This window comes from Cyprinus carpio, chromosome A2, assembly GCF_018340385.1.
Source record: "Cyprinus carpio isolate SPL01 chromosome A2, ASM1834038v1, whole genome shotgun sequence".
Lineage (NCBI taxonomy): Eukaryota > Metazoa > Chordata > Actinopteri > Cypriniformes > Cyprinidae > Cyprinus > Cyprinus carpio.
In genome coordinates this window covers 9,231,025-9,254,679 of record NC_056573.1, presented here as the reverse complement: position 1 = coordinate 9,254,679, position 23,655 = coordinate 9,231,025, and the positions used below count along the sequence as shown (strand labels likewise).

The 23,655-nt window shown below is 36.9% G+C and overlaps 3 protein-coding genes across 21 annotated transcripts in view; 2 read left to right on the top strand and 1 right to left on the bottom strand.

Moving 5' to 3' along the window:
• Window positions 1–938: 938 nt before the first annotated feature.
• On the top strand, window positions 939–4,500 carry selenoj (selenoprotein J). The gene is made up of 10 exons (XM_042771717.1): window positions 939–1,080; window positions 1,236–1,302; window positions 1,647–1,823; window positions 1,989–2,087; window positions 2,484–2,576; window positions 2,796–2,952; window positions 3,139–3,254; window positions 3,591–3,668; window positions 3,761–3,900; window positions 4,155–4,500. Exons 2-10 carry the CDS (start codon window positions 1,236–1,238, stop codon window positions 4,254–4,256), a joined length of 1,029 nt encoding a protein of 342 aa, XP_042627651.1. The 5' UTR covers window positions 939–1,080; the 3' UTR covers window positions 4,257–4,500.
• A 619-nt stretch (window positions 4,501–5,119) lies between these two features.
• Window positions 5,120–12,491, top strand: LOC109110662 (endophilin-B1-like). Of its 4 annotated transcripts, XM_042771697.1 has the most exons (12): window positions 5,120–5,522; window positions 6,555–6,696; window positions 7,223–7,351; window positions 8,281–8,414; window positions 8,515–8,607; window positions 8,968–9,054; window positions 10,147–10,170; window positions 10,484–10,573; window positions 11,447–11,547; window positions 11,668–11,679; window positions 11,762–11,984; window positions 12,062–12,491. In XM_042771697.1, exons 1-12 carry the CDS (start codon window positions 5,460–5,462, stop codon window positions 12,167–12,169), a joined length of 1,206 nt encoding a protein of 401 aa, XP_042627631.1. In that variant the 5' UTR covers window positions 5,120–5,459; the 3' UTR covers window positions 12,170–12,491. The 4 variants fall into 4 exon arrangements, with proteins under 4 accessions (XP_042627631.1, XP_042627636.1, XP_042627637.1 ...); XM_042771702.1 differs by lacking the exon at window positions 11,668–11,679 and having other exon boundaries at window positions 5,122–5,522; XM_042771703.1 differs by lacking the exons at window positions 8,968–9,054; window positions 10,147–10,170 and having other exon boundaries at window positions 5,124–5,522.
• Window positions 12,492–14,692: 2,201 nt separating this feature from the next.
• LOC109055151 (rho guanine nucleotide exchange factor 4-like) overlaps window positions 14,693–23,655 on the bottom strand; it is an 82,652-nt gene continuing 73,689 nt past the window's right edge. For 11 of the 16 annotated variants that reach the window (XM_042771623.1, XM_042771639.1, XM_042771651.1 and 8 more), the window contains 10 exons: window positions 21,980–22,156; window positions 21,088–21,282; window positions 20,726–20,905; window positions 20,408–20,640; window positions 19,412–19,541; window positions 19,191–19,322; window positions 18,840–19,083; window positions 18,153–18,230; window positions 17,721–17,965; window positions 15,630–15,766 (listed from right to left, as the gene is read on the bottom strand). In XM_042771623.1, the coding sequence (XP_042627557.1) occupies window positions 17,727–17,965; window positions 18,153–18,230; window positions 18,840–19,083; window positions 19,191–19,322; window positions 19,412–19,541; window positions 20,408–20,640; window positions 20,726–20,905; window positions 21,088–21,282; window positions 21,980–22,156 (1,608 nt within the window). In that variant the 3' untranslated portion in view covers window positions 15,630–15,766; window positions 17,721–17,726. Of the gene's footprint in view, window positions 15,770–17,720; window positions 17,966–18,152; window positions 18,231–18,839; window positions 19,084–19,190; window positions 19,323–19,411; window positions 19,542–20,407; window positions 20,641–20,725; window positions 20,906–21,087; window positions 21,283–21,979; window positions 22,157–23,655 lie in introns of all 16 variants that reach the window. The other 5 variants (XM_042771648.1, XM_042771681.1, XM_042771691.1 and 2 more) reach the window with 3 other exon arrangements.

Genomic DNA, 23,655 nt, shown 5'->3' with positions numbered 1-23,655 from the left:
ACTTGAACAAATCAGGCTTCAATATCGGTGTAAATAGGAGTTCCCCCATACACAACACTCGTTCCCTTATCTCAGGGAACTGAGGTCACACTTTTTTGGGGGTGTTATTCCATATCATTCAGCTTTTATATGTGTACAACTGTTCAGAACTGTGCTAGCTAACCATGTGCTGATTAGCATATTTGAGCTAGATTCAGAAGTATCTAAAATTGTCACTACCCTAACAGTCAAGACTGAAACATGTCATCATTGTTTCGGTAGTGAGTAAAGGGAACACATAACCCTTTATTTGGGGGAAATAAGCAAAGATTTAGTACAGTTATGCAATTTTTTTTTTTTTTTTTGTATTTTCATATGTTTAAGTAATGTTTTAGTATGTGAGTTAAAATTCTGTTATGTGATGTAGTCGCTACCAAAACATTACTGTCACTACCGAAAATGTGCAGTCACTACCGAAACATGCAATGTTTTGTCAAAAATAAAGTACATTGAATTATCACTTAAGATGATATAATAGTGTTTGATTCGATGTACATTCAAACTCATGAATCCTTAACTTTGAAGTCAGTATTATTCACCTTTTGCCCTTTACAAAGAAAAAATATATGCAAAATACAACAAATCTCATAAATTAAACTTGAAATATTATTAAAATTGTAATTTGTTAATGATTTACTTCTGAAAAAAATAAAACAGCAAAAATATATTTACAATGTATATGTAAGCAAAATTGTAATAGGTCAATATAACCCTTCTAATTAAATTATTAGTGTTTTTCATGGTGTGTTTCAACCTTTGGCAAATATATAAAAATAACTATTTTTTTTAATTGTTCCTTTTTATTTAGTTAGTTAAACAACATATTGTCTATATATTTTTTTATATTATAGAATCATAAAACCAGTCGATTTGAGAAATTAACAAACACAACATTGCACGTGCACTGTGACGTTCTGCTGCCACGTGCTTAATTCCACCAAATCAGCAGCACGGGAATCCAGTTTATAACACAAGCGCTTTCGCATTAAATTGTGTTACTTGTGAACTTCAGACTCCGCTTGAAGAATATAAGATTCAAAGGTGAGAAACACTTTGCTTTAAAATGTATTAATCATTAGTATGATGTTACTAACGTTTAATCAGTTGTGCATGTTGCTGACAACGTATATATTCTAAGCTATATATGAGCACGATAGTTTCTCTCTTAACTTGGTTTGTTTATCTTGTTGTCACAGATGGCTCTTGCCCTTGCTGACAGGGCTATCGGAGCAATCATTGGATCAGCTGTTGCCGATGCTGCAGGTTTGCATTACTTGCGAATACTAGTAACAAAATATACCAAAAAGCTTTATATATATAGCAAAACATATTTAGTCACCATATGTAATCTAGCACTTTATAGCACAGTTAAATTGGCATCGCAGACAGCGTTACAGTACATATTACTGTGTATTTGCATAAGCATTTACAACAACATGCACATGTATTTCGTAACATTATTTTGTGGAGATGCAATGTAATGTTTATTATTACTATAATAATCAATTATAGTAGCAGGTAAGATACAATGACACTGTAATGTAGGATTGCCCTATAATCAGAAGTTGACAAATGCAGGTTTTTGGCTGATAATGTACGTTCTGCAGCACAACCGCTCCATTGGGTCTATGACCTGCAGAAGCTGAGCATGTTACTCTCTCAAAGCCCTGAGCCTGAATTCCGGCCTGAGTCTGCAAACCCATTCTACAGGAGGAACACTGGACAGCAGAGCTGCTATGGAGATCAAGCATTCGTCCTCTTGGAGTCCCTGTCTGAGTGTGGAGGTAAAAAATACTAGACCTGATACATTCTAGTATGTAAGAATATGAAAGGTGAAACTGAGTGTGTGAAAACCTGACTGTGATTGTATAAGTATCACCATATTATTTGACTCTGTTGCGGTTAAAGGGATGTTGATTATTCAGTTATTTGTTTGTATTTTCAAACAGATCTGAATGTGGAAGATTTGAAGCAGCGCACCTACAAATTCTTTGGACCTGGATCTGAATATGACACACCAGTCAATGATCCTTACAGAGACAAAGGAGGTAAATTCAAAACATTGCACCTGGAAATTTTCATCTTTGCTTAATTTTTTTTTTTTTTTTTTTTTTTTTTGTTCTTAGAAAATATGATTGTGGATTATATTTTTTTTAAATATACATACAATACAAGCTTTTATTTTTAATTTTCTGTTTTAATTTTAATTCATTAGTTGACAAGGGAATATTTCAAACTTTCGTTTAGTTAGTTTTTTTTGTGTAATGTATCATAATGTAATGTTTCATTTTGAGTTGTTACCCTAGACAGATGGTGAAGTTTGTATTGTTGCAAATATGACTTTTCCTGAATTATTCATGTTTTGTGTGTGTGTGTGTGTGTGTGTGTGTGTGTGTGTGTTTATTATAATTTTTTTATTTATTTATTTATTTATTTTTCGCAAGCTCCTAGGCCTCAACTACCTATTGAGGGACCCTGGAGACAAGCAAGCCTTAAGAGCTTTATTAAAAATGTGGATGCATGCAAAGCAGAGACCGGTACTGTCAGTTCTGTTGCTGAGAATGACTGAAGTCAGATAACCATCCTCCTAAATATTTTGTGTAGCCACATTATTGTTAAAAAAAAAAAAAAAAAACTAATTCATTTGAATGTTTTTCAAAGATATAATATTTTAAGTAATTTGGAAGTAGATAATAAAGCAACATATTATATTAATATATCATAACAAAATACATTTTTATTGTAACACCTTTTAGGTTGTGAAACTGATAACCAAATAGATGGAGTGGCAAAGCTGGCTCCCATTGTAGCATGCTATGCTGGAAAGCCAGAGATGTTGGAAAGGGTTGAGGAAGCCACCCGTGTCACGCAAAACAATGACATATGTGTGGCAGTAACTCTCGCTGCTGCTAGGTTGGTAATATATGATTGACAACATGAGATGTGTACAGACAACTAAGCACAGTTTCCCTCAGAAACAGGTCTATTTATTTTGGTTTCCAAGATAGAATGGTGACATCACATATTAGAATGTGCATGGAAATGGTGTATGAACTGATCTCCATAATCATGTGGGAAATATCAATATTTTTTCTTCAGGTTCTTGGAGCATTTCATCCTGAATGGTCCTGATCCCAAGGCCTTGGATGCAGTGCTGGAACAGCTAAGTGACCCAAACAGAAAAAGCCCTCAGGAGTTGGACAAAGCTATAATTGGTATAAGCAGCTTTAAATTGTTATAAGTATTGTTGAGCTTGATTCTTAGGGCGTGTTTACATTTGGCAGCTTTGGTTTGAGTAAAAAGAACTTTGACCGTGTGAACGATAAGTGAGTAAATGTGTAATAATATAAAAGGGAACCAAACTACAAGTTTAAACACACCCACACAGTCATACATAAAGCAGGATACTGTATACAGTATAACTTTTCTCTGCATTGCTCTGGCTAATACATCATCTTTATCTGGGATTCATGTCAAACTTTGCATATATCACACAGACATAATTTAATATCAAAAATCAAATTTATTTTTGTTTTAATTTTCTAATTTAGGACACATTCATCAAGTAAAGGACAATTTGAGCAAGAAACCCAAAGAGCTCATTCCCACTGTGTTTCCAAATACTTGAGGTTAGCTGATAACATATTCTTCTCTTACATCTATCCTATGCACACGATACAGTTAGTCACAGGTATTTCAGCAGCTTTCTCACGTCCTTCAGGTTTGCCAGGTGCATTCCAGGCAGCGCTGCATGGGGTTCTGACAGGAAGTGGCTATGAGCAGGCTATCCGGGACACTATGAGCTGCGGTGGGTGCACCTGTAGCAGGAGCTCCTTCATCGGCGCCTGCATTGGCGCTCAGGTACTGCAAAAATCATGACCTTTTGATCTGTTTGACCACATTGTTCTATCCATAAATCAAAGTAGTCTGTATGTAATTATGGTCAAGTTCTTTTTGTTATCTGTTGAACACTTATCTTTCGCTGAACAATCCATTCCTATCTTTGATCAGATGATTATGTCATACAGACGTGACAGAATGATTATGCAGTTACTTTTACAGTTTTGTAATGGCTTTCAATATCTAATACAATGACACTTGTTTTTTTTTTTTAGGTTGGACTTGAAGGAATCCCAAGTTCCTGGAAAAGCAAGACTTTGCGATACAACACATTGTTGGATCTCGCAAAGAAAGTTGTTACTCTCCAACAGCTTTAAACCTTTTTTAGTATGCAAAGTAAATAAGTGGAAAATAACTGGATTTAGATATGAAATCACAAATGTTCTTCTGAGTTTTGCCTACAGATCAACTTTCATGGCTGTTGTGATTTTGATAAGACAATTAATGAATGTTTTAGCTTGAAATGTTATGAAGTTAAAACGTGATCCCTTTGTTTTATTATATCACAACTTGGCTTGTAAAATATGACCTGCATTGGGGCATTAAACTTATTCACTGGAACACACTTTGTATTTGTCTTATCACTATTAAAAGGTAAAATAAGATCAACTACTCAAATAAGAGACAGTCTGTTCTGACTGATAGCGCCATCTAGTGGACATTACGAAAACCTCAGCAGTTTATTTTTATTTTTTTTAAGTGAACTCTCAAACTTAAAATATTCAGCAAGTTCTTAAAATATTGTACAGTTTCAATCACAAATAGAAACTTCTATTTTTTTTTTTTTTTTTTTTTTTTGCAAGCACAAATAGAAACTGCTATAACAATAAATTGTTTTTAGGACTTTTTGATTTTTAAAAGACTTTTTAAACAGATTAAAAATTAACTTTTTGAAAATGAGCAGAATTTAGGTTTTGAGTTACTCCATTTGATATATATATATATATATATATATAATCTTTTAGAAAAGTCATATTAATTTGAATTATGTATATCTGTAATCAGATGCACATTTAAAACTGGAATATAATTTAGTTTCATACACATAGTCCTTTCTGGATTACACTGGCTGGTTATGTACTTGCTCAAATATTGATTTCGCATCATTTTTAACCAAAAAAAAGTTACGTACTGCAGCTTTAAATTTGATGGCCGACCTGCTGTCTAAGCAGGCAGCACGCTGGGGTTTGAGACACATCCGTTGGCTATCGTGGAGTCCTTCCTCTTACGCTCCCTCACTCCTAACAGCTGCTGCTCTGCGTAAGCAGCTCCGCTACTGACAGATACGCCACAGTACCTACACCAGACAGCCTTTACACAGCTTTACGTGTTTATTTTTCAGAAGTTTCTTCTCAGTCGCGTTTTTACATGGACTACGCGCTTATTACGGCAAAGCGAGCTGAATTGATTTGTGTTTTGGCCGGGCGGATAGAGGCTATAGCAGGCTAATCTGTGTTTGCTAACAGGATTCATTTCAGACTGAAGGTTTGAAATATCATTATATTCATAAACACACAAACATGGAGTTCAACGTTAGACGACTAGCAGCGGACGCGGGAACTTTCCTCAGTCGTGCTGTGCAGGTAATCTCTTGAAATGACTTTAAATGTGTTTAGTATACTGTTGACTTGCGTTTGTTTTTAACCAGGTTTTATTTTCTTTACTTAACGGGACAGTTCAGACAAATTGAATGCTATGTCATAATTTACTCACCCTCGTCTGTCTGTATGACGGTGCAGCACTAAGATATATTGTTATGAACCGATTCGCTTTGCTTTTTTTTTTCTTCAATAAAATGAAAGTGAATGGTGACCAAGACTTTCATTCTGCCAAATAGTATGCGTGTTACACAAAGAAAGAAAAAAATCATACTCGTTCAAATTTTTCGTTTAACATAAGAGGGTGGAGGCAGCGTTTTCATTTTAATGTAGTTCGCCATCTCTTTAAGAAGTAATAAGTAATGTTAAGTTATTTGTAGCAATAAAAGCTTGTCCTGTGTTACTACAACTTTAATAACCATTTTGTGCTAAATATATTCATTACTGACTGTTAAGACAGTTTGTCAGCTGTGTATGTTGTACACAACTGTAATAACTGATGCATCCTAATGGTATTTTCAAATCTAATTTAAGAATGTACGTAATTATAGCTTTTACTTGATTTTTTTTTTTTTTTTTTTTTTTTTTTTGATAAGCATTGTCGTTTATATTTCTACATTTCATTTATATTTTATTATTTGCTTTATTTATTTTACTTATTTCTTACTCTTTTATTTGTTTAGATTTGTTTTATTTTATTCTGCTGTTTTGGTTTTATTATAAATTGCTTTGAGAAATTAACTTTTAAAGGTGTTATACAAAATAAAGTAAAAAATATATTATTGTCACTAATATTAATGTAAACTGTGGGGGGAAAAAGTCAAATGTTGCCCAAAAATGTAGTCTGTGACACCAGCTCACTAGGTTCTGGTTTTAACAAAAACCACAGCTGTATGTGTGAGCATTAATGGGTCAGCTGTAAAATGTCAAATGTAATGTGTAAACTTTAATATGTAAACTGCCGTACTGAAATATCATGTGTTAGAACAGTCAACAATCTGTTTGCAATCTTTGTAGTTCACAGAGGAGAAGTTTGGGCAGGCAGAGAAGACTGAGCTGGATGCCCATCTAGAGACCCTTTTGAGTCGGGTAGAATCCACCAAGCACTGGACAGAGAAGATCATGAAACAGACAGAAGTTTTACTGCAGCCGAACCCTAGTAAGAAGAAATGCATGATTAAACAAGCCTGTAGTTCAGCAATACTGCAAGTCACCCTAAAAATACATGCTCATTGGTATCACCAGTACAGAGGAAGTGAACTCAGTTAGTGAAATCATCTCGCTATCGCAGTAAACTTGTTCCTTGCAATGGGATAAAGACCCAGCCCTAATGATGAGTATTTTTAGCTGTTTAGCCAGGAAAACAGTGTGGGTTCTAGCTTACATTTATGATCGTAGATTGTCTTACAGTAAGAAATTAACATCTCTATCTGTGTTTTTTTTTTTTTTTGGTGGCATATTGGTGTTTTTTTTTACCACACTTTGCTTTATTTTTGTATACAAGCATAAAGGTGAACGCTCAAGGTTTTCCGTGACAGTATCACAGACCCACAGAAACTGTTTGTATGATATTTATGATATGCAGCAGTAATGTGTGCCTATGGTTAAGAGGCCTTGCTTAAGAGGATGCATGTGGTCTCATCTGACTCTCGCTGGTCTTAATCGAATTTGTCTGATGTTTGTAGATGTCCGGATGGAGGAGTTTTTATACGAGATGCTGGACAAAAAAGTCCCAATGCGTGCCAACAACCACGAGTTACTGGGGGAGTGCATGATCGACTCAGGACACGAGTTTGGACCTGGAACAGCATACGGTAAATTCATTACATAATCTGGTCCCACTCACACTGGACCCTGACAGTATCAGCTAGTATTTGGAGCTATAAGCATACAGATGAAATTATTGTGACGTCACAAAAAGCAACCATGCTACTTCAGACAAGCAACATTTTGTGATGATTTTGAGCAGCACTCCAGTTCTGTTAAACATGTGTATGTAATAATGTTTGTTAATGTGATACCTTTTGTTTATAGTAAAGAAATATGTTTTGAAATGACACCAAGCATATGCTTACATATACTGTACGACTTGAGTTTGTATAAACAAGGGCACTAGAAAATATATGTTTACATGTTTTTGTTTGTTTGTTTGCTTGCTTGCTTGTTTGTTTTTTCTTTATTTTGTTAACCTGTAAGCTTTATTATTACCTTTTAATATTTATTATTATTAGGATTTGTAAAAAATCTTTTAAAAGGTTTCTTGTGCTCACAGGGATGCATTTATTTGATCAAAATGCAGGGAAAAAACAGTAATATTGTGCAATATTATTACAGTAAAAAAAACTGTTATGAATATATTTTTTTAAGTGTAATTTATTTCTATGCTGGCAAAGCTAAATTTTCAGCAGCCATTACTCAAGTCAGATTTTTTGGTGCTCAAGAGACATTTCTTATTATCAGTGTTGAAAACTGCTTAATATTTTTGTGAAAACCATGATACTTATTAAGAATTCTTTGACAAATGGAAAGAGCAGCATTTATTTCAAATAGAAATCTTTTTTAACATGTTAAATGTCTTTTATATAAGCTCGTGTAATGTATATAGGTTGCAAGAACTGAGAAGTGTGGCTGTTAATAAACTCTTTGTAAGCTCCATATTCTGTAAATGTAATTTCAAGTTTAAATATGTTCCCAGTGTGTGTGGGTTGAGATGAATGTCCTCTCGTCCTGTGATGTGCTGCAGGTAGCACTCTCATTAAATGTGGGGAGACTGAGAAGCTGTTAGGCAGCGCAGAAAAAGAGTTCATTCAGAGCTCCGCCATTAATTTCCTCACTCCCTTTAGGAACTTCATTGAGGGAGATTTTAAAACCATATTGGTGAGCATCAGCATACCACTGAACATGCTTTCTTTTTATTATGTTATATTATATTTTTTAAACTGTTTAATTTCTCTGTTGTTGTGTTCTTTCTTCACAGAAAGAACGCAAACTGCTTCAGAATAAGCGTCTAGATCTGGATGCAGCCAAAAACAGACTGAAGAAGGCCAGAGTGGCTGATGCTCGCTCTGCAGTTAGTATTACACACACACACACACACACACACACACACACACACACACACACACACACACACACACACACACACACACACATACAGAATGTAACAATCAGCAGTTTCAGTTTAACCATACATTCACTTTTAGAGCTTGTTCAGAATTTAGGGAAGAGAAGCCTGACGGGTGAAAGCTGTCTTTCATCTTTCCCCAAGCTAGCCGCTGGCTGTCTTATGCTCTTGTGACTAACAGAATTGATGCTTGTGTTAAATTCCCTTTTGCGTGTGTGCTGTTCTCTTTGGATCTCTAACCTCTCTTATTTTCCCCAGTTTTCTCTCATTATGTCTCTCTCTGTCTGCTTGCCTGCCTCCGTCTGGGAGCTGAACTCAAGCCCTCCGCTGGGAGAGGAGTATGTGGCTCACTTTTCTTACATGCTCAGGTTCTTGCATGTCAGGTGGCTAAAGGTTTGTCTGCTGTGTCGTAATAAAACATCAGCCCTCTTTTGCCCTTCACACATCTTAGGAGAGATGTCAAAAATCGTTCTGTGAGCGGAACATTTTATGTTCAAAACCACATTTTGATCAACACATGCTTGTATTTCTGTCCAGCTGAACAGAAATAGGTGTTAATTCAGCATGTGTTTTTGTGTTCGTTGATAACCTCATATTTGGTAAATGTGCATCTTAGTTTGTGAGATGTGCTTGGTACGCTATTTATTTAACTTTGAGGGCAACAGAATGCAGTTACTGTGTTTGGCGTAGTTGTGTTTGTCTTCTGTCTATTGATAATGTATGAATATCTGTGCCTGTGTGGTCTTTTGTTTCTGTGTGCTCTATTGTTCCGATCAGCCAGTATTGGCTGATTTTATTGTGATGCTCAATTCTCCCTATTTTACATTGTTTATTACCTTTGACATCATCCAGAATTCACTTTTTTATATATATATTTAAATTACTAATACTTATATAACACTGTAAAATGTAATTTTTAGCAAAAAAAAAAAAAGTTGTAATGCCTAATTTCACTTGTAGCATTTAAAACGGTTGATTTTAGTGTTTTGTTCTTTATTAAAACAAAGTAGTATAGATTTTATATTAATTCTTTTATGTATTAATATCCTTATTTTATAATGCTATAAATTGTATATCATCATATCGATGAAGTATATCAGTGTGCATTAGAATACATTTCAAAATGGTATCAAATACTTTAGAAGGCAATATTAGTTACTTCATTAAACTTTCGTGATGAGTGGAATGTGCTTGGCTCATGTTTCAGTGTGGCATGGTCTCACACCTGTTGTGATGGTGGATGATTCAAGTCTTCTTCCATTTGTTGCGAGCTTCACATTATTCCTTGTAGACAGTGAACAGCTCTGTGTTTTGGTTCCTCCCAGTGAATGTGTCTGTGCATGAATGGTGACGTCATTCAACTTGCATAACGGCTCTAGACGGTTATGAAAGCTGTTGATTGTGAGTAGTGATTGGTTTGTGTGGTTTAAGTTGAAGTTTTTGCTTGACCTGACGAGTTTGTTACTGTTTCTGAATGCTGGCCAGCTGTGTGCTGAGGAGGTGCAGCAGGTGAGTCTTTCACTCAGAAACACATCTTTTATCAGGGGAACACCTGTCCTGCTCTGATAGTGCTGTCTGATATGAACTCACCCTGCCATGTGAATGAGAAACTGCTCTTAAATTCAACGTAAACACATTCTTGTGTCCAGCAGAGGGAGCTACAAAGTTGTTTATATTCCCGCCTGCCTATGTGTCTCATTAACTTTGCACAGATACCAGCTTGCGCAGTATGTCCATGTGATTCTGAGTCTGTTGATGGGGATATTTATGCATGTCGGCCACAGTGATTTTTTTTTTTTATCAATGTTTGTGTTTCCCTTAGGCAGAGATAGAACTGAGGATAGCACAGAGTGAGTTTGACCGGCAGGCCGAGATCACCAGACTTCTGCTGGAGGGTATCAGCAGCACTCATGTATGCTCACACATCCTTTGTGTCTATCAGTGTTTCCTCCTGCAGCACCACAGCAAAACAAATGATGCTCTACCCAGTTGTTTCATAATTTTCCTCACCCTCATGTTGTTCCAAACCTGTTTGATCTTTTTTTGATCACCAAGACGGTTTGTTACCAACATTCTTTAAAATGTCCTCTTTTGTGTAAAGCAGCAAAAAAGAAAGTCATACAGGTTTAGAATGAAATGAGGGTGAGTTAATGATGACAAAACTATTTCTTTAAGCTTTTACAGTTTAAATTGAATATGGTCATCAAACACTCATCAACAAGAAAATAACATGACTATATATATATATATATATATACACACTCATTTAATGAATCAGTCAGAAGACTTCTTTATTGAATCAGTCCTAATGAATGATTCTTATGGGCCTGTTCTTTTAATAAATTGGTCATTTAATGAATAAGTCAAAAGGGTAATTCTTTGAATCAGTTCTAATTAATGGTTCTTGTGAGCCTGTTCTTTTAATGAATCAACAATTTAATGAATCATTTTTTTGAATAACATTTAATTAATGACTCTTATGAGCCTGTTCTTTTAATGAATCCGTCAAAAGGCTTATTTTATTAATCACTCTTGATGAATGACTTCTAACGGCCTGTCATTTAATGAATCAGTCAAAAGTCTCATTCTTTAAATCAGCCTTAATCAATTATTCTTATAGGCCTGTTATTTTAATGAGTCAGTCTAAATTAAATACTCTATGAATTTGTCAGAACAGATCCGATTACTATGCATTCGTATCTAATTATAGATTCTGGGAAACACTGCTGTATACATTCATGTATGTAATATGCGCTGATGGCTGTGCTCTCCTCTTTGTGATCAGGCTCATCACTTGCGCTGTCTGAATGATTTTGTGGACGCTCAAGCTGCATATTATGCCCAGTGTTACCAGTACATGGTGAATCTGCAGAAACAGCTGGGAAGGTTGGCTCCCTTTTATATCTCTGCGCATTTGTTTGTAATATTTATGCATGTTTTTTTACACCAAATCCTCTGTTTTATGCTAAATGCATCCGTAATGGAATCATCTGTTCTCTCAAACAGTCAAAATGCAATGTAAGCAATGTTTTTTATTTATTGATAAATGTATATACATATGTACATTTCTATATTTTAACTCTTTCCATATTTCCTCCAGCTTTCCATCCACATTCTCTAATAACAATCAGCCGGCTGGCAGCTCCTCCGCCAGCATCTCGGTTCCCACGGCGCAGCCGGCCGCCTCACTGCCCGCTCCGCCGCCCAGCCAGGCCTCACCCGCACTCAACGAGCTTCGCAGCACCTCAGGCACCCGCAAGGCTCGTGTGCTCTACGACTATGATGCTGCCAGCAGCAGTGAGCTCTCTCTACTCGCCGATGAGGTGGGCCTTCATCATGTCATTTCAGATTGTCATAAAATGAATCATTATTAGTCTTAATGGTCAAATATTTCCGTCAGGTGATCACCGTGAGCAGTGTGCCAGACATGGACACTGATTGGCTGATGGGGCAAAGGGGGAATCAGAAAGGCAAAGTGCCAATTACCTACTTGGAGCTGCTCAATTAAGGTCAGCGAGAAGTGCAAAAAAAAAAAATCACATTGTAGATGTGATTTGACAAGAGTAACACTCCAAATGTGATCAGAGAAAGATATAATGTATAGTTTAATGTAGCGCAAAGCAATATAAAAGTCTTCTACACTGCCATGTCCTGTTGTGTGAATGTCGTCTCTGCCATCTGAGGGGTGTCATAATAGCCTTACAGTAACGAAAAGCAGTCCAAGAGTGCCAGCTATTAAGATCTATGTGCCAACTGAAATTTTTACTGCTAAACCAAGTGATTTTGCTATAATGTGCTATGATGCTCTAATAAATATTATATAAACCTGGTGAGTGCAGTTTGAGATCTTTCATTTTTCTAAAAAAAAAAAAAAAGCGGGTTTTTTTTTTTTATTGTCTTGTTTCAAGTTCACAGACCAAGCTGCACACACTGGATGCTAATTTTGAAATACACCTAACTAATACGCTGGCATGAATCTTGACCACTGGGTGGCAGTATTTTCACAGTATTTGTGAAGATGAAAATGTAAACGCTGCAGATAAAAATCTACGAACTTATTAATGGTGCAGAGTGTAATTTCACTGTAGTGGCACCAGACAGAATCAGAACTGCAAAAAATAGTGGCAGTGTGTGGAAACAGTTTATAAACACCTCCTTGTCTGGACAAAAGCTGTTATTGTTAACAAAAAAAAATTTATTTAAATGAAAAAGTACTGGACTGAACTAAATGTTGGCTTAGCAACAACTAACTGAAATAGTGTTTTAGTAACATGTATGTATACACACACATATATACACACACACAGTGGGTACGGAAAGTATTAAGACCCCCTTAAATTTTTCACTCTTTGTTATATTGCAGCCATTTGCTAAAATCATTTAAGTTCATTTTTTTTCCCTCATTAATGTACACACAACAACCCATATTGACAGAAAAACACAGAATTGTTGACATTTTTGCACATTTATTAAAAAAAAAAACCTGAAATATCACATGGTCCTAATTATTCAGACCCTTTGCTCAGTATTTAGTAGAAGCACCCTTTTGATCTAATACAGCCATGAGTCTTTTTGGGAAAGATGCAACAAGTTTTTTCACACCTGGATTTGGGGATCCTCTGCCATTCCTCCTTGCAGATCCTCTCCAGTTCTGTCAGGTTGGATGGTAAACGTTGGTGGACAGCCATTTTCAGGTCTCTCCAGAGATGCTCAATCGGGTTTAAGTCAGGGCTCTGGCTGGGCCATTCAAGAACAGTCATGGAGTTGTTGTGAAGCCACTCCTATTTTATCTGTGTGCTTAGGGTCATTGTCTTTGTTGGAAGGTGAACCTTCGGCCCAGTCTGAGGTCCTGAGCATTCTGGAGAAGGTTTTCGTCCAGGATATCCCTGTACTTGGCCGCATTCATCTCGATTGCAACCAGTCGACCTGTCCCTGCAGCTGAAAAACACCCCCACAGCATGATGCTGCCACCACCATGCTTCACTGTTGGGACTGTATTGGACAGGTGATGAGCAGTGCCTGGTTTTCCTCCACACATACCGCTTAGAATTAAGGCCAAAAAGTTCTATCTTGGTCTCATCAGACCAGAGAATCTTATTTCTCTGTCTTTTAGCAAACTCCATGTGGGCTTTGGGTCTTTTAGCAAACTTTTAGGTTTATATTGCATTAGGTTTCTGCTTTACCTCTCTCACCAAGGCTCTTCTCCCCCGATAGCTCAGTTTGGCCGGACGGCCAGCTCTAGGAAGGGTTCTGGTCATCCCAAATGTCTTCCATTTAAGGATTATGGAGGCCCCTGTGTTCTTAGGAACCTTAAGTGCAGTAGACATTTTTTTGTAACCTTGGCCAGATCTGTGCCTTGTCACAATTCTGTCTCTGAGCCCTTCAGGCAGTTCCTTTGACCTCATGATTCTCATTTGCTCTGACATGCACTGTGAGCTGTAAGGGTCTTATATAGACAGGTGTGTGGCTTTCCTAATCAAGTCCAATTAGTATAATCAAACACAGCTGGACTCAAATGAAGGTGTAGAACCATCTCAAGGATGATCAAAAGAAATGGACAGCACCTGAGTTAAATATAGGAGTGTCACCGCAAAGGGTCTGAATACTTAGGACCATGTGATATTTCAGTTTTTCTTTTTTAATAAATCTGCAAAAATGTCAAGAATTCTTTGTTTTTTCTGTCAATATGGGGTGCTGTGTGTACATTGAGGAAAAAAATGAACTTAAATGATTTTAGCAAATGGCTGCAATATAACAAAGAGTGAAAAATTTAAGGGGGTCTGAATACTTTCCGTACCCCACATACATACACATACAAAATAAATAAAGTATATACACACTACATACACATATACACATACACACACACATACATATATATATATATATATATATATCCACACACATAATGCTAATTAATGCTAAAATAACACTGGTTGGGCTGCTCTTTGGGAAATACAACCTACAGTATTTATAGCTGTCATTGCACATTAAGCTGGAATAGAAAGTATTTCAACAATAACAATAAAAATGATAAACATCATTTTTATGTTCCCCAGATGTCAGATACATAACACTTACAAATGCTTTTTATTAACATACTTTGTTTTGTGGTCAAAGATAATCATACATATTTGACACCTGTCAAACATAGTCTTTAATTTAATAGTACCATTATCTATCAGAATTACAGAATATTGAGAATTTGGTTGAAAATGTCGAGTTTCACAGCAAATTCATGCAACCCCCATCACAATATCAGGGTTACGTTTGGAATGGCACTTCAAAGTGAAGTTCGTTACAGAGGAGTCATTAGGCAGCAGATTCAATTGAGCACATACATGAAACACTCATCTGAAACAGGACATCATCTAAGTTTCATTTTAGAGGCTTCATGAGGAGAAAGTTGGGAGAAGTTGATAGTTGCATACACGGACTGACATGATATCGACGGACTTCGAGTGGCAGCCTCCAGGAAGTTAATACAGTAATAAATCTCAACACGGTCTAATTTTATCTTGTGCAGAACCCTTTGAAACTTGAAACATCATCATGGGTTACACAAAAGTATCAAATTACATACAAAAGCTAGTAGTTGGGCACTGTGGATAGCTGGCTTACATTGAAAACTTGTAAATAAATTAACCAACATAAAAAGAAGTCCTCTCTTCAAGCAGGGCTCTTTCGATGAAGCGTGTCCATACAATGACTGGCAGCAGTAGTCGTGTTCGTGCCGGAAAGTGGAGCGGTTGAGCAGTAAAAGCTGTCTCTTTCAATGTTAATAGTAACATAGCAGGAATGCCCTCCCACGAGGTTCCACAACGTCTGGGAGCGATGCCATGATTGTAACCAACCCATAAAGTGCTTCCGCAATAGGACAATAAAAATAAATGTTACACTGGGATAAAAACACGAGTTCAGGCACAACCGCAAATGTACCGAGTCTTTCATTTTTTGAACGGTGTCAAGCGTCCGATATTGTGCCAGAAATTGGAGGTCTTGCGTTTGGGTTCGGCCAACATGATGACCTGCTGCTGGGGCAGGGAGGTGGGAAGCGTTGGGTGCTTCTGTCGCAGCAGGAAGTCATAGTAGGGCCTGGTCACAGCTGCTGGGAGGAGGACATAAACAAAAGGTCAGGACCTGAGAGATTTCAGTCATTGGAGAACAGGACACAGATGTAGACATGGGTTTAGCAGACTAGCGTGTTTTGGTCAGCTGGTTATGTGTGTTTGAGCTTGATCAGTTATGGGTATGCTGATATTATGTAAATGGGTTTAGTGTGCACTAGGGAAGGATGGGTTGCTAATGAATTACAGAAACTAAATCAGTTACTGTAAATAAACGCCTGGGGTATCAATGCAGATTTTCTGATTTAATTCCATTTGATCATTCATATGAAAGTGATTCTCAACTCAGCTAATGCTGTACATCTTGTACATCACAAAAATTCATGCCATTTATTTGCCAGATACAATAACCAAATCATAAAAAACACTTATATTTTCCTTTCTAATCATTTTTATATTATTATAATAATTAAAATAGAAACTGACATATTTCAGTTATAAATTCCCATGAAAAAGTGGCGAAAGTTCAATGATTTGTAAAAATGCCCAGCTCATAAGAGCCATTATGAATCAGATTACATTGTTCTGCATGCTGATATACTAAAAATAAAAGATTCATTTGTTTGTGAACTGGGCTACACTGGTTGTGCTGTGCATTTTGATTCACTAAAAAGAACTGGTTTAAGAGAGTCATTTATTTGTGAATCAGACTACATTGTTTGCTGTGCATGTGTTTGATTCGCTAAAAAGTCTTTTTTCAGTCTACACTGATCACTCGTATGTTTTTGAGTCACCAAAAAGAACCAAAGGGTTTAAAAGATTTATTATTTAGCTGATTGGACTACACTGCTGTTTGCTACTTTATATGATGTTATTTCACTTAAAGGAGTCATGAACTGAGAAATCAAAATTCCCTTGATGACATATAAAATGTCATTGTAATATAAGAACATCCTCTAAGTTTCAGAACTCTAAACTTTCTCGTTAGTCTAAAAACAGCTTATATCGAAGCCAATCTGGCAAAACAACAGCTTGTGGAATGTGCCACTTTATGAGGTAATAAACCCCGCCTCTGCAGAAGATCAACGCCTGCTTCTACAGTACATCACTGCCTGTTTAGCCCCACCCACAGATTCGTGCACAGAGTGTAAACAACGAGAGAGGCAAACACAGGTCTATGCAGAAACCAAACGATAAAGATGCTCCGAAGACAACAAGACGCTGTACAGTGCCAAGCTGCGGAAAAACACAGTCTTTGCATTGCCTTCCTTCTGATCCCAGCATTAGAAAAAGTTTATTTTTAAAGGAGATCCAGACCATGTCAGTAAGAACTTGGTCCTTAGTTCACTTAATTTTACCACAGATTCGTTTACAAACAAGGTTCAATTCAACGCAGGATTTTCAGAAAGACTGAAACGAAAACATGATTCTGTGTCGACTTGATATTGGATTGTACTGAGTATTTATGCATTTTAAACCTACTGTAAATCAAAGCAGCGCCCACAATCCGCCAGGCCTATTCAAACAGAGTGTTCCGATGCAGGGGTCAAAACAGGACAGAAAATACTGTATTCTAAATTATGATGTGTTTTTTTATGTAAAAATCTTGATAACATTATAAGTGGACCTCAGAGAACAGTACAAAATAATAAAAAAGGCAGTTCATCATGACATAGTTTATAAAAGAGTCTTCTGTTCATGAAATCAGACTATATTTTTTGTTCTGTATGATACTGATTCACTAAAAATATCTGTTTTAAAAGTCATTTGTTCGTGAATCAGACTACACCAGTTTTTTTTTTTTTTTTTTTTTTTTCTGGCAGTTTCAGTAGTGGTGATGATTTAGTAGTGCAGGAAAAACAACTGATCTTTTGATTTCAAAGACTCAATATTGATATTCTAATGATGATCATGAATAATCAGAAAATCGATATCTTTACCCAGCCTCAGTTAAGTAAGCAGATAAGTCACACTAACACACTGTGGAATTACCCTGGACTACTCGATTGGCTCTCTACTTTGAGAGGACACCCAGGATATTGCCCTGCGCAGGACCCCAGGGGGCACCCTAACCCCCCGCCCCTGCCTACGCTGGGGGGCTTCAGGGAGGAGAGGTGAAGTTAAGGTGGCCCTGGGAGCCAGAGGTCCTGAAGGTTCAGAAAAACGTAGGCACTTGGAAGTTTTTGGGTGAAGAAGTGAAGGAGTTCTGAGTGCCAAAAGGTGCTGTAAAGCTAGTGCTGCTCCAGGGCAGTATAATAATAATGAAACAACACAAACATGGTCAAACACGTGCTTGTGAACAGATAAACAGTGACCACACATGCCACAACTCACTACATGCTCAACTGAAATGAGTCTCCACACTATATCCTGAATATTTCACATATAATAATAGAAAAAACACATCAACTTGACAAAATTCACCTTTGGGCTTCCCTGTTTGATGTCTTTTAGATGCATTCAACATGGCCTGCTTCTTCTGGACCTCTGTGATCGTAAAACCTGTTTGGAGGACAAAACGAAAACATTTAACAACTTTCAGATGATCGATTAATCAACTACAGGAACTGACTGATACTTATGTCATTAACAAACATAAAACTAAAATCAGCAATACATAAAATATATATTTTGAATATTTCATGGCAGTGATTGAATGCACATTAGTGATAAACAAAAGCTGAAGTACTAAATTAACTAACTGGTATAAATACAAAGTAAAACAAACTGAAATAAGAAAAAAAAAAAAACATTAAACCTAAAGAGAAATATATATATTAAAAAAAAAAAATTTAACAAAAAATACCTTTAATAAAACTAAAAGGAAAACTTTTTAAAAGATATAAAAAATAAAAAAGAATTCAAAATATAAATCTGGTTGCCAGGCCGTTGCTATGCGGTTACTAGGGTATTGATAGGTTGTAGCCTTTCTGGTCCTTAGATATGACTGAGGATGCAATTCTAGGTGATTTTTATTTTGTTCAATCACCACATGATTTCTAGTTGTCATTTGCATCCATTTTTGCTGATGGAGAACAAATGATGCAGGATAAAAATAATACATGTAAAGACTGAGAACAATCAAATCGATACTTTTAAGAGCCTGTTCACCTGTTTCGAGGTCATGCTGGACCTGTTCCCGTTCATCTGCAAAGGCTCGCAGCCAGCGCTGCTTCTGCTCGGGTTTCTTGGCACACAGAAGGTGGACCTCCTCTCCCCCAGGAGAGCATAACTTCAAGGCATTCTTCACACTCACGTTAAAGTCCTTATCCTTCCCATCCTCTACATCCACCACTTGCATCTGATCCATGTCTAACCGCCCCTTGTAGTACAGGATGTCCCTCCGAAGCAGATCCTGTGGTGCCGATCAAGAAAGTAAAACATCTTATAAAATAACTATGTTAATACTGCTTGGTTGGAACTCCTTAAAAAGCATCTGCCATCAATAATAGTGATTCTGACCTTTTTACAGAAAACCAGTTGGTGGTCAAAGAGAAAGAACATTCGCTGCTGGCCCTTGGCTTGTGGCTGGGAGATCTTGGTCAGGTCTCCTGAGAAAATCAGATCAGAGCTCCTGCTCAAGATGTCTTCGCCCTAATGAAGGGGAAAAAGAGCCTGTGAGAGCACACACTTCAAGAGTGAATCAGTGTGTGAACACTATACAAACTGCTTGTGTAATTTACCTCCCAGTCCTCTATGGAGCTCTGCCACTGAGCAATTTTGTCAATATTCTCCAGACGCCGCTTTCTCTCATTGATCAGTCTGGCCACGTTCTTCATCGCATTTAAGGCAGCTTCCACATCCTTATAATCTCTGAAAAGCAAAATGTATGAGATTAGCAATATGTGAATGTGATTCAGCAACTGGTCATCTCATCTATTAGTGCTCATGAGTTATATTGATTTTTCCTTTAAGTTATTGCATAGAAATGTAAAAATCTACTGGGCAACAGTGTTCATTTATACCAAATATTTTGAAAATTCAGCTTTGCCATCACAGGAATAAATTAAAACATACATGTTTTCAGTTTGAATATATTTTCGAATGTAATTTATTCCTGTGATGGCACAGCTGAATTTTCAGAAGCCATTATTCCAGTCCTCAGTTTCACATGATCCTTCATAATTTTTTTTTTTTTATATCACTGATTACCATTGAAGCTCATCAAGTGAAATATCACATTTTATGTTCATAAAGTGTGTGTGTGTGGGGGGGGGGGGGGGCTAATTTCTTAATTTCTTATTACAGATGTGCATATATGCCATGTTTCGATGGAGTTATTTTGTTGCGAGTGAGATGAATGAAGAGCACTACAGCACATATCTGCCTCTCTGCCATCAGTACATACTGTACATACAGTAGATATGGAGAAATTAGTCTCATCTACACAAATAATTTCATATTTTATTTAGATATCTTTATTTAAATGTGAACTAACTGTGATAACGTGCTAATGTGCTTAATTTCAAGATATCTATTAATTAATGTCAACAACAAAAAAATGTACATATAATTTACATCTTATCTTATAAATCACATATCGATGCGGACATACAGTACACTCTCAGAAAAAAAGGAAGAAAAGTTGTCACTGGATTAGCATATAAGCATCTTTTGAATGGGTACCCAGTGACAGCTTAGTAATGTGTAACAGTAGGCACTTGTGTAGACCTCAGTACCTGTGCTGTGGGTTGGTGTACTTCAGCAGTTCAGCCAGCTGCAGAGGATACTTGCAGATCTTCTGAACAGGAGTAAGCAAGAATCCATCCAACGAAATGTCGATCATCTTCTGGAGCAGACGACAGGCCTCAAAGAAGAACACGTACTTCTTGATCTTCATCACTTTGGAGAGCTGCACGCAGGCATTGGGGTGGTTGTTGCAATACTCGGAGTAGATCTGGAAGTTTGTTTGCTGGATGGGAAAAGAAACAGAAATCAAAATAAAAATCCAAACCAAACTGAACCCTACATTAACGCCTACACCCAAGTCAGCTTACGTGCTCTAAGAAGCAGGAACCAATCTCGCTGAGGTGAGGATGGTCTTTGTTAAATTTCTTCTCCAAGGCTTTGAGGAACTTCTTCTGGAAGCGGTAGAGCTCATCGATGTTCCCAAAGATAGTGCGCAGTTGCTCCTCTGTAAACATATCTGTCCTCTTCCGACACTGTTTTATATAGCCCTGGAATGCAAAGTGAGTATGTCAAAGGTTTAATGCTATAGTTGGATTATGGAGCAGCTTTACTCATTACTCTGATGTGAATCAGGTCATTCTCTCTCATGTAAACAGAGAGCCCAGTCACAATGTAACGAGATCCAGATGCTGAAGTAAACCAATCGATCAGAGCTGTGTGGTAAACTGACCTCACAGATGTCCTTTAGGTGTTTGATGTAATCCCTCTCTGTGCTCATGATCTCATTGATGACGTTGGCTCTCATCTGCTCCTTGCAGGGCAGACCGGGCCCTAAGGGGCCCTCCATGCTGGCCCCACCCCCTTCCGAGGCCCCATCCAGATTGGCTAAGTATTCCTCCATGGGCTCATCTTGGTTCACCCGTAACTACCAATAATACATAGGTCAGTGCACAATGCTGAATCATGATGCAATATCTGGCATTTTCTGGTCACTATGGCCAAGATGTACTGATAACTTGTGCCAGTGCAAACCCTCTTTTAGCTTTAAATAGACACTGTCAGGATCTACTAAAGAGGCGCAGTGAAAAATGAAAAGGCGCTGAAAAATATCTGCATTTGCATTTATAGAAGTTTCCATTGCAGACGCAAAATTTATGGGAGGAGAGTAATTAAATAAATCACGCAATGTGATTAACTAAGGTTTGCAGTAGTCAATTTCCAGGTATTTGCGCCATTATTTAATGTCCAATAAAAGCATGTCTTTTGTGCTTGAAATGACTGTTATAGTCACTAATTCTTGGTAGATAGAATTGATCATTATGGAAATAATCTGGTTGCGTCTGTATTCTTTAATTTGCACATTGTCAGTAGATCACTTGCAGAACTTTGCACTCCCATTTTATGGGCTTGTGGTCTCACTCTAACTTCTAATTAGTAAATTTAGTCATTTTTAGTAAATCTGGCCCTAAACGTTCACTGTGCAGTGGCTTTTACCAATGTACTTGGCAAAGAGAACACTGGTGCATTGACAGCCCCTCAATGTAGCCTAATGTAATAGTGATGGCGTAATGTGACAGTAATCAAATTTTTTTGTTATGAGCGGGAAGCCTGTTCTCCTTTACCCGAACAAAGCTGGCAGGGAACCAGCCCTCGCTGTCCAGCACCCGGCCCCACCACCACTCCTTGTTTGTGGCGTCCACTACTTCAATGACGTCTCCAGCTTTGAAGCCCAGCTCCTGGTCGTCCATAGTGACATGGTCCCATAGAGCCTCGGCACACACGCTGCCATCACTGATCAGCTATTGAGACACAAGTTGAAGGCAAAACTGATTGATAAAATGTTCCCTGTATACAGTAACTGATCATATTAGAGCAGTAACTACAGACACCTTCAGCGTGTATGATAGCAAAAATGTATGTAAATGAAAACTAATAAATAATACATGGAAATCGTTACACTTGTAAGTTCTTGCTTTTTAATACACACAGTACAACAACATGCAGTTTAATACTTAAATTAATTTAAATAATTAAAAAATACCATTAAAATAGGTACGTTTAGTCAAATATATGGATTTAAATATTGCTATTTATTATTTTGTTATATTTATGCAAATAAAAATAAAATAATATCTGAATAAATTATAATTTATAAATGATAATTGCTTTATAATTGCAAATAAAATATTTATAGGCTTAAGCCTAGTCCCAGACTAAAATGCATGATTGAGCTGTCTTAAATGAAAATAACTTACACTGACATATGTTAAAATAATGTCAGTGCCATTGTTTTGTCTCAAGATGCACACGAGTAGTTTTTTTCTGGCATTTTTATAAAAGCTGCTTAAATATCCTATTTTAACCTAGATTAAGCTAAGGCCTGTCTGTGAAACCAGACCTAAAAGTTATAACATTTTTAATGTTCTGTAATTGTAATAAAACATTATTAAAAAAATAAATAAAAATAAAAAATAACAATCTGATAATTAGCAATTTTATGCTTGGTTTTCAATTATACAATTATGTTGCATGGTGTGATGCTTACTAAAGGGTGTTTTTTTTTTTCTTACTAGGCTGCAATAAATTAATCAATAAATAAATAACTGTGTAACCATACAAAGCATTTAGCATATCTCAGTGGCATAGTGTGTTATCATACAATGATAAACAACCCTTCATTCTGTGCACTTAACCAAAACCAAAGTGCAATGCATCACTGGAGCAAGAATTACCAAATTAAGGCTTTTCTGTCTGCAGTTTGCTTTTTCCCTGAGTGGTCATTTTAAGTTTCCGCTTTTTGCTTGCAAGGATTGATTTGGCAAAGAAAGCAAAAAAACGGGTAATATATTGCCACACTGTTCAACTTGGCTACAGAGAAAATGAAGTGATATTCTGGCAAGCTTAACAGCCTCCATCAAACCATCTCTGCTGCACAGCTATGTGTGATCTATCAGTGCTGATGTAATAATCACACTCTGTCCATACTTTGTGCTCACAGCACCGATGGACTCGAAGGCTGAATATACACCCCCTGAATCCAGAGCCCAGCATTCTCATCACCACAGCTGTGCCTATGTACCTTGTTGCCTAGCGACACACCCACATAATTTTCCCACGTGCCTCCTCTTCATGGCCTGTGCATTGCAGTTTCTTGGTTTGTTCAAAGACACTATCAGAAACAGCCCTGGCACATACTGTACAAACATACAATAAAAACTAATGAAAATCATGAAGGATCATGCTGATCATGAATTAACAAGATTTTTAAAACTAGTCTGGATGTTCTAGTATCAGAATA